The 11,663-nt window shown below is 33.5% G+C and overlaps 1 protein-coding gene across 2 annotated transcripts in view; it reads right to left on the bottom strand.

Annotated features, from left to right (window-relative positions):
• Window positions 1-391: 391 nt before the first annotated feature.
• Window positions 392-11,663, bottom strand: part of LOC100377675 (phosphatidylinositol 4,5-bisphosphate 3-kinase catalytic subunit alpha isoform-like) — a 39,046-nt gene continuing 27,774 nt past the window's right edge. For both annotated transcript variants that reach the window (XM_085490731.1, XM_085490732.1), the window contains exons 10-18: window positions 11,158-11,261; window positions 7,996-8,164; window positions 7,657-7,751; window positions 7,320-7,441; window positions 6,805-6,883; window positions 5,228-5,398; window positions 5,016-5,133; window positions 4,024-4,172; window positions 392-3,003 (exon numbers count right to left, since the gene is read on the bottom strand). In XM_085490731.1, coding sequence (XP_085346857.1) covers window positions 2,736-3,003; window positions 4,024-4,172; window positions 5,016-5,133; window positions 5,228-5,398; window positions 6,805-6,883; window positions 7,320-7,441; window positions 7,657-7,751; window positions 7,996-8,164; window positions 11,158-11,261 — 1,275 coding nt within the window. In that variant the 3' untranslated portion in view covers window positions 392-2,735. The remainder of the gene's footprint in view (window positions 3,004-4,023; window positions 4,173-5,015; window positions 5,134-5,227; window positions 5,399-6,804; window positions 6,884-7,319; window positions 7,442-7,656; window positions 7,752-7,995; window positions 8,165-11,157; window positions 11,262-11,663) is intronic.

Raw genomic sequence — 11,663 nt, 5'->3', positions numbered from 1 at the left:
TATCTGGTAGGATGAAAATACTGTAGTCAATTTTTTTCACTGATTCAGATCAAGGTCATGACGTCACTGAAAACCCTAGCATTACCATCTAACCTAATTATTTATTCTGAGCATGCTCAGTTGTTCTCTCAGTGTTGTTGGGAGAGGGAAATTTATGATGAAAATTGTGACTTTTTCAGATCTGCAACAAATTATGAGCTTGTTGACCAGATTATTGTTCATCAACCTGTCAAGCTTCATTGATATCTGCAGAATTTCTGAGAAAATGCTGAAAACGAACACAGACATCTGGACATAATGCTGCAAGGACATCTGGAAGGATATCTGGAGTGAACCCAGAATAGTACTCCCTTTTTTAGGGACTAAAAAGCACACACATAAAAAAAGGAGATGAAATACAGCTCAATTTTATTGCTCTTATTGCAAGCAAGTAACAGAATAAACTCAATTAGTGTAACAAAAACATAACTTAAGCTGAGTAGAACTAGGCAACTGATAAGAAAACAGGGAACAGTTGAAGACTTGACTTTCAGAAAGTTTACAGACATCTAGGTATACAATTCGGCACAATATATATAATTTCCAATTGCTATGATAACATGAAGTATAATAATACAGCATAAACTATTTTTTGTTCATACATAGCTAATGACCAGGCATCAAAACCATTGTTCACATGGTACAGCGCCCTCAAATACAAAGCAGTTTACAATCGACTGTAAACCTTTTAATTTTCATGATATGCGACATTTCACAAAAATCATTCTGTGCTTTCAGAACACCAGTGAAATGTTTACCGCTACAAAAGTTGTGGTGTTCCCTGACATTAGTCTCTTTGTGAAATGCATATGATATACAGTATATAACTGACAATCTATTTATTTACTAGATACCTAAAAAATTGTAAAAGGAAGCATTGTCTTTCAAAACAGTGAAATCAAATTTCAGCAAAAATTAACGACTGATGAGATCCAAGGTTAAACGCCACAAAAATGCGACTCACCAAGCATTGCAAACATTATTTCAATTATAAATATTTCTGATAAAATATAAATTCCTTACATTCAGCATTAAGTACCGTAGACCAATTTTTATACCAAAATTACAAAAATATATTATATTAAAGCACCAACACACAGTGCATTTTCTCACATAAATTCACATCTATTCTACTGGAATACGCTCAAGGTGATTCGTCAGTAATTCTTGGATATATCTGCATTTTTGAAAAAAAGTTAAATTTGAATGGTTAATGTTCCATAATTATTTATTTCCAATATCAACGTTTGTAAGATAAATAGACATAGACATAGTAGTAACCGACAACCATACCACTAAATGGAATCTGGGTAACTGACAATGGTGCTGCTAAATGTACATCGTCTGGGTACCTGACAACTGTGACATTGGATTGTACATTGTTTGTACATTGATAGTTACCAGAGCAAAGATTGTCATCCCATTTTAGACATCATTTCCCATTGTATACAGGTATTGATCACAATTCTTGACAAAATACGAATGAAATTATGCAGGTTTATTTGAAAGACGACAAAATGGTCTTTGGTGTTCAAAAGGTTAAAATCTGATTAAGACATCATATTTATCTTACACCTCTATGGAGATATGCAAATAAGTATGGTTTCAGTAACGTTTCAATGTATTAAAGTATTCTACACTACCATTTTATTATTTTATTGCTAATTTTTTTCTTGGTTTCAAAGTCGACAATGGTGGTGAAAAGGTCAAAGTTGACAACAGCGGTGAAAGGGCCAAAGTTGACAACGGAGGTAAAAGGAGTCAAAGTTGACAATGGAGGTGAAAGAGTCAAAGTTGACAATGGTGGTGGTGAAAGGGTCAAAGTTGACAATGGCGGTGATGGGGTCAAAGTTGACAATGGCGGTGATGGGGTCAAAGTTGACAATGGCGGTGATGGGGTCAAAGTTGACAATGGCGGTGATGGGTCAAAGTTGACAAAGTAGTTTAGAAAAATCTATGTAACTCACTCAATTTGAAATTTGTTATCTGAAAAGTAAAATAACCTGTATATGATAATTCATCTATTAGCACACATTACAAATCTAACACAAATGAAAGATGGCGGTAATTCATACCTTGTCAGTGGCAGTTTGTATGTGTGACTTCTCAGGTCATCAGAGTAATCCAAATAAGCCCTAAAATTCAAAGGGTCTATACCACTCAACAAATGTGTTGTTTTTGATTGGCTAACTACTCAAGTTCTTTAACCAATCACGAACTTTTAGTCATGAAATGTTTTAAAGAACTGCTCTGATTTTCTACAATAAACATGTTCACATATTCAAGCAGATAGTGTGTACTTGGTCCAGGAGAGATCATACATTACATAAATGCTTTTTTTTTGGTCTCTGATATTCTCGGGGCGGACATCTTCACCACCTGGCAACCATCACGGTGAAAACAAAGACAGAAAACTCTCAGAAAACGGTACTTTGGGATGGTTGTTCAGACTCCCCTGAACAGTGTAACAATATTACCCCTGCGTGTGCAACGCATATAAGTTTGATTGTTCAGGATTACTTCAAAGTTAAGTTTCTGTTGTTTTCTCGAATTTTCACCGGCTCTTCACTCGACTTTCCGCGTTCCTCAGCAGCACATAGAACCCATAGAAATACGTAGTACAGTGGTGCGCGTCTTAGCAACGTAGAACGTCTTGTGAAGTAGCTCCACCTCCAGGGATAAACATCAAGAGAACATTATTTTGAAAAATGTTTGATCCCGTGCATTAGCCAATCAAGTTTAGTTGTCCATCCTCCACCGTGGGCAGCGTCAAACTGCTTCACAAAGTATAACAATGCTTCATCTTCTGTTCGATTCACTGCAAGCGTTTTCTGCAAATAATGCACGTCTTCAATGGTTTGAAGCTCAGGTATCCCAGATGACAACATCATCATAAAAAGACTGATGAATAGATTGGCATGTTTACGTAGTTTAACATATGCAGTAGAGCAGATTATCTGGAATCTAGCAAAGACAAATAATAATAAGTAAGAATGTAAGAATTGATGTGTAGTAAAATATGTGGACAATTTAAAATCACTACAAATTCTTGATATCATTTTTCCTGAGATAAATGTTACCTGACCTTCTTTCCCAATAGTTTTAAGTTCTACTATGGCAGACATTTTTTATTGAAATGTACAACTGAGGTTTATATAATTCAAAACTAGGATGGCACCCCAGGTTTTTTGTCCTCTGAGTTTGAATTAGCCAGTCATATAATGTTACAGTGTCAATGATCACAGCGTTAGCGACAGCAATCTAACAATGAATGATCGTATCTGTCACACGCAACGTATTATTACCGTAATTGGTATAGTACAGATGTGATGGTTCAAATACCAAAATGGCAACAGTACCAGTTGAAACCTCATCTGTTGGCTCTGTGTTCGTATTTTATCATCGCCGCCAGGGAAGTCTTTCTGTTACTGTTGCCATTTTGGTATTTGAACCATCACACCTGTACTATACCAATTACAGTAATATTACGTTGCGTGTGACAGTATCCACAATATCGCAGCAAAGTACCACTAACATGTGACACCTAAAAGCATCCTTAAAAACTATCTGTATTTTTTTGTCATTTTATAACTGCTTGAATATGGCCAGAAATTGGAAAGATGTATTAGTTTAATTTACAGCGGGAAGACCTATCAATTTCTTTTGAATATCTCTTGGAATTTTCTTAGCAGTGATTGTTATTAGCACTTTTCATCCCAACAGAAAGCAACTCTAACCATTGTCACCAGGGGTGCTGTTCACATACACTTTGTTTTTTCATTTTTTTATGTCACCCACTTATCCCAGTGTTAATTCAATATGTGGCTGTAATTATGGCTGAATATCATGAGATGTTGACCTCCATATTGAAATTATAACTATGTTATTTTTATTTTTGAATTACATTGCAGAGACTATTACTTGAGAGGTGACAGAAGTTGACAATGTTAATGAAGGGATTAAATGCAAACAACTGTCACTCACTGTTTGAATTCTTCACTTTTATCGTAAGGCTGACCCTTTGATATGACATTGACAAAGTCAGCAGTCAAAACGAATGGCACTCTCTCTCGTTTGATGCCATACTTCTTCTTGAAATGACCAAGAAAATGTCCAAAATCTATATGAAATATCTGTAAATGAACACAACATGACTGTGATTTCACAGAAACAAAACACAATAACATGTTAGAGCAACAAGTGACAAACAAAACTTTGATTAACAAGCCACATAAAATATGCAAGAACCCAAAACTCAGGTCTCAACACATTTTAGTACTGACCAATCACAATACGTTTTAGTACTGACCAATCACAATACGTTTTAGTACTGACCAATCACAATACGTTTTAGTACTGACCAATCACAATACGTTTTAGTACTGACCAATCACAATGTATTTTAGTACTGACTAATCACAATATGTTTAGTACTGACCAATCACAATACGTTATAGTAATGACCAATCACAATACGTTTTAATACTGACTAATCACAATGTATTTTAGTACTGTCCAATCACAATACGTTTTAATACTGACTAATCACAATGTATTTTAGTACTGACTAGTCACAATATGTTTTAGTACTGACCAATCACAGTGTATTTTAGTACTGACTAATCACAATATGTTTAGTACTGACCAATCACAATACGTTTTAGTAATGACCAATCACAATACGTTTTAATACTGACTAATCACAATGTATTTTAGTACTGTCCAATCACAATACGTTTTAATACTGACTAATCACAATGTATTTTAGTACTGACTAATCACAATATGTTTTAGTACTGACCAATCACAAGGTATTTTAGTACTGACTAATCACAAGGTATTTTAGTACTGACTAATCACAATGTATTTTAGTACTGACCAATCACAATGTGTTTTAGTATTGATTAATTAGTAGGTATTCAGTGAAATTTTAACAAGGCAAAGAAGATGAAATGAAACAGAATGAAATTTCTTACCCGTCCATCTTCACTGACCATAATATTATCATTATGTCGATCACCGATACCAAGTATAAAAGTAGCCACACAGTAGCCGGCACAGGACTTTGTAAATGCTTCTATTGCTTTATTATATCTGTAAAGTCAACAAAGTATATACCATTACTATTGCTGGCTGTTTGTTTAGTGTCCACAGTAAACATATGTCACAGATGTCTGCCATGACTTACAGGGAGCCTTTGTTTCTTTCTTTAATCCACTGATGTAACATAGTATTATTGAGCTGGAATGTTCCTTTGATTCCACCACCTTGCTGAATTTTAAATACAGTTTTAGCATTTCGAACCACTTCAACCATCCCAGTCATATTTCCAGTTGCTAGGCAATTATACGGCATCATCCTACAAACAAGGTCAAAGCTTTCATTAATAGCTGCACCTAGACAATGATACAATACATATACTAACTACATTACATGCAAATATACATGTGCTAATTACACCACTTGTACTAACAAATATACTACTTGTACTAACAAATATACCAATTGTACTAACAAATATACTACTTGTACTAACAAATATACCACTTGTACTAACAAATATACCACTTGTACTAACAAATATACCACTTGTACCAAGAAATATACCACTTGTACTAACAAATATACTACTTGTACTAACAAATATACCAGTTGTACTAACAAATATACTACTTGTACTAACAAATATACCAGTTGTACTAACAAATATACTACTTGTACTAACAAATATACCAGTTGTACTAACAAATATACTACTTGTACTAACAAATATACCAGTTGTACTAACAAATATACTACTTGTACTAACAAATATACCACTTGTACTAACAAATATACTACCTGTACTAACAAATATACCACTTGTACTAACAAATATACCAATTGTACTAACAAATATACTACTTGTACTAACAAGTATACCAGTTGTACTAACAAATATACTACTTGTACTAACAAATATACTAGTTGTACTAACAAATATACTACTTGTACTAACAAATATACTGTGTGCTAAGAAAGGTTTCATACAAGTCTGATTTACAGACAACTCACATTAGGTCTAGTCCCTCATTCTTCCAAACGCTGTCCATAATTCTTATGACTTGTAGCGTTAACATGTTAACATATATACCACTTGTACTAACATATATACCACTTATACTAAGAAATATACCACTTGTACTAACATATATACCACTTGTACTAACATATATACCACTTATACTAAGAAATATACCACTTGTACTAACAAATATAACACTTATACTAAGAAATATACCACTTGTACTAACAAATATACCACTTGTACTAACAAAAAGGCTACTTGAACTAACAGATATACCACATGTGATAACAAATATACCACTTGTACCAAGAAATATACCACTTGTACTAACAAATATACCACTTGTACTAACAAATATGCTACTTTTACTAACAAATATATAGTGTACTAAGAAATATACCACTTATACTAAGAAATATACTGTGTACTAACAAATATACCACTTGTACTAACATATATACCACTTATACTAACAAATATATCACTTATACTAAGAAATATACCACTTGTACTAACAAATATACCACTTGTACTAACAAATATACCACTTGTACTTTCATATATACCACTTGTACCAAGAAATATACCACTTGTACTAACAAATATATCACTTGTACTAACAAATATACCACTTATATTAACAAATATACTGTGTACTAAGAAAGGTTTCATACAAGTTTGATTTACAGACAACTCACATTAGGTCTAGTCCCTCATTCTTCCAAACGCTGTCCATAATTCTTATGACTTGTAGCGTTAACATGTCTTGCCGCAGATCTGCAATTCATTGTATTGGGAAATGTCACTACCATGTTTGTTCAAAACATTGCCACCTGAACCCTTGCTCATTCAAAACCTGAAACCTTCCCCATCCGAACCATTACCCATCCAAATCTTTGCCTACCCGAAACCTTATCTAGGGACGAAGATATCGACAGTTGGGAAATATTTTGCTTAAAAATGTTTCCCATTTCTAAAGATAAAACTATCAACTATTTGGCAAATATTCTTAACTTATTGGCTTCAAAAATTTTGACTAACCACATAATTGTGCTATTTCTTTTTGGATTGATAGTCCCAGTCCATACTTTATTTTGTAGTCAGATGTTTAATATATCATGATATTTACAATGATGCAATCTATTTGACAGAAACCTTACCAATTCATCAGCAGCTAACAAAATAATAGCCAGTTGACAGTTTAACTACTCACCATCTCCGTTTTTGAATATCATCATATGATTGGTGAACAAAGCTTCTGACATCATATCAGGATTCTTCCAATTCAGCCATAGAGGGCGCTTTGCAGAGTTCATTATATTGCATTTATCAATACTGGAGAAAGCAATATAAAGAGATATTGCAAAAATCATTTTTAAGTTTTCTGGTACAATAATCCACGTGTGGATAACAAGACATCACAAATCATATGTTCATCAGTGTTTCTGAATACATTTCTTGTATTCTATGAAAAATTTGTAAACTTAGAAAAGCAACCATGCAAATTAACATGTTCAGTACAAAACTGGATGTATTGAGGTAAAGCTTACCATATATCTCCCAAAGTATGGCTGGGACAGAGTGGTGATGAGAAGTTTTGTAGAACATCAATGTAATCAGGTTGGTTCATCTGTTGTTCCATTAACTGAGGAGTAAACAAGGTAAGACAAGGTGTAAATCAGAGTGTATTGAAAAAGAAAAGAAAAGATAACTGCACAAAACTAACTGCCAGTTATTGAACCGCACAACATTGAGAAACTTATTGTTTGTTAATAGCAGTTACTCATTGAAACCAATTGAACTGTCAAAAGACCTATGACGTATCACTGATAATCAGAACTCTAATCAGAACTCTAATCAAAACTCTAAACAGAAAAATATTCACATACCCGATTGTTGTCTTCCTTTCTTTCACGTATCATATGAGTCAGCATTGTCAATTTCTCTATGGCTTCTACTTGCTTAATAAGTTCTTTCAGATAGGCACCACTTGCTCTCAGATATGCTTCCAGCATCAACCCAAATATCAGGTTACAAGATGCATGGTGCAATTCAGCTCTGTGTAATTAAAAGAAATTAGATATGTGCATTTTAATTAGAATGTTGTCTTTTCATTCATCTCATTGTTGGTATTATATAAAATCACATGAGAGAAATGTTCACATATACTTGAGATATATGTAGATCAGCAGTTGCCAACAATCTTTATGTCAAGGCAAGACATTGAACACATAAGGCAGTATTTAAAAAACAGCCTGCCTATAGCAATAGCAGGAGCATGTGTTCGGAATAGTTTAGAATGGGAAATTAGGAAATCAGATAGCATCAACATTTTAAACACAGATATTAAATCAAAGAAAGCTTAGAAAGAACTCCCATGTGCTGAGAGTATTGGAGACACATTAAATATAATTCGAAATTACTTAGCTGAAAACTAATTATGCAAATCAAAAAATTAATAAGAACAGATTTGAGTGTAAAACTAATGAGGTCTGCGCAATGTAACAGAAAATCTATGTTTCCAAGTTTAATTGAAATGTGATTAGAACCAAAAAATTATGAATTATTATGCTTATTAGGGAATTAATATGAACAGATTTTTACCCCAAACTAATTAGGTTTGTACATTGCCCTAGAGCATCTTTGTACTAAGTTTCATTGAAATGGAATAATTAGATACTTTAGATATCAGTGTGAAAGCTGATTAATTAATATGTACAGATTTTAACCCACAATTATCCAGGTCTGTCTATTGTCCTACAGCATCCATGTACATTCATTGATATGTGATGTTTAGTACCTGAGATATCAGTGTGAAAGTTGGTTAATTATGCAAATTAGGTGATTAATATGCGCAAATATTTACCGGAAACTAATTGGGTCTGCATAATTCTAGATTCATTGGAATGTGATGATTAGTACTTTAGATATCAGTAGAAAAGCTGAAAATTAATTATGCAAATTAGTTAATTAATATGCACAATTATTTACCCTAAAACTAATCAGGTCTCTGCATAGTCCTAAAGGATCTATGTACCAAGTTTCATTGAAATGCGATGATTAGTACTTGAGATACCCGTGGAAAAGCTGAAAATTAACTAATTATGCAAATTAGGTAATTAATATGTACTGATATTACCATAAAAACTATCAGGTCTGTGCAGTGTCATATGACATCTATGTATCAAGTTTCATTGAAATGTGATGATTAGTACTTATATCAAATGCTGAAAATTAATTAATTATGCAAATTAGGTAATTAATATGTACTGATATTACCATAAAAACTATCAGGTCTGTGCAGTGTCATATGACATCTATGTACCAAGTTTGATTGAAATGTGATGATTAGTACTTGAGATATCAGTGGAAAAACCAAAAATAGACTAATCATTATGCAAATTAGGTAATTAGTATCCACGGATTATTACCAAAAACTAATCAAAACCTAGCATTAGTTCAGAGCATGTATGTACAAAGTTTCATCAAAATCCAATGAGTGGTTGTTTAGATATCAGTGGAACAATCATGGAACAGCTAAAAAACAGCTAATTATCATGCAAATTAGGTAATTAATATGCACGGATTTTTACCAAAAACTAATCAAATCTGCGCATATGTTCAGAGCATCTATGTACCAAGTTTCATCAACATCCAATGAGTGGTTCTTTAGATATCAGTGGAACAGTCATAGAACAGCTAAAAATTAGCTAATTATCATGTAAATTAGGTAATTAACGAGCATGGATTTTTACCAAAACCTAATCAAATCTGCGCATTGGCCCAGAGCATCTATGCACCAAGTTTCATCAAAAACCGATGTATGGTTCTTGAGCTAGCAGTGGAACAGTCAAAGGTCAAAGAACATCATCCGAGTTAAAAACATGGCCGATATTCATTTCTAGAGCATCGAGTGTTGAAAATATGATCGGAATCATTCGCTTACGATGAAATAAGTTGAAATTTATTTGCATTTTTGCACATTATTATAATCAGTACTAGGGTAGGTAATAATCAATATTTGTGAAATGCAGCATGACCGGATTGCGCTACAGTGATCATTTGTTACTGAGCAATGCAGTTGTAATTGTTCATTAATGTGATTTTTTTCAATTGTAATAAAATTTTAGACGGTCTCCTTTTTAATCCAGCATGAAAAAAAATGTATAAAATTTTAGATTAATTTCTGCAATAGTTTCTTTCGTTTTGGGTGGTCCAACTGCCAGCGTTAAAAGTCTGCATTGGTGGATTTTTCAATGGAAATATAAGCCACCCCATGTCACACGCAACGTAATATTACCATAATTGGTGTAGTACAGGTGTGATGGTTCAAATACCAAAATGGCAACAGTAACAGAAAGACTTCCCTGGCGGCGATGATAAAATACGAATACGGAGCCAACAGATGAGGTTTCAACTGGTACTGGTATTATTATACTCTGCAAACATCAAGTACAATAACGCGGTAAAACTCCACTACTCCAATGACTAGTTACTTAAACTCCAATACAATTCAACGAGATCTCTGATCTGAACTCAGTGCTGAACAACTCCCCTATATATACCCCCACTGTCTATAAATAGACCATTACATCAGCATACATAATGATCTGGAACTTACTACAAATTTCTAGAATGTTCCATTACCTTCTATTGCCTCCTACAGTGTTCTATTACCTATTCAACCAGTTTCTAAAAAAAATCTAGAATATTCCACCCAGACACAGTACGGTTCTAGAACATTCTCAGTGACACGGAAGTGGTAAATAAGTCGTATGCGACATCCCAAAAATATTTGATGACCATTTTTTGAAATTTTTAACCCCAAATAAGGGCCCACCAGGGTGATTTTTCTGATGGGCGAATTTACAGCAGAATCCGATATTGGTCATCACTGAAATAATGCCTCACACATTGAAGTTTAGAAGCAGTAGTGACAATTATTTAAAGCTGAAAATAGTACAAATAATCTTGAGTCAGTGCAGCAAAAACAAAAGCAATTGCAAAGAATCTCATTGAGGGTGCTATTACAGTGGTTTGTTATAACTTACTTCAGATGCCAGAAAAAAAAGTGTCCGATATTCTGATTCAGAAGCGCCCTCTTGATGAGAAACCTTGCCAATGGATTGTCGAGATATGCTTCATATTTTAAAACCTGAAATTAAATAAAGAAAGTATATTATCATATTTTCATGATTTATGTATTTGTCAGATCAACAGGCCAGTGTTCTCCACGATCGAAAACAGCTGGTGGGTGGCCTAATTAGCATAAATTTGCACATTAATTTGTGTATCATTTACAAACAACATTCTTTTATGAACTGCAATGCAAACAGGTTGGTTAATATCAATATTTACGAAATGCAAGGTTTTAAATCAGCGATTTATACATTCTCAAAATATTCTACGTTCATGAAATACAGATATACAATGTGTTTGAGTAACGAAGAGCAAGAACAAACATTATCTACTACTGTACCTGCACTAACTGTATAGGATACTATATTATCTACTACTGTACCTGCACTTACTGTATAGGATACTATATTATCTACTA

Source organism: Saccoglossus kowalevskii, chromosome 15, assembly GCF_978046115.1.
Source record: "Saccoglossus kowalevskii chromosome 15, keSacKowa6.1, whole genome shotgun sequence".
Classification (NCBI taxonomy): domain Eukaryota; kingdom Metazoa; phylum Hemichordata; class Enteropneusta; family Harrimaniidae; genus Saccoglossus; species Saccoglossus kowalevskii.
Note: the sequence above shows the minus strand (reverse complement) of the source record. Positions and strands in the feature narration are given on the sequence as shown.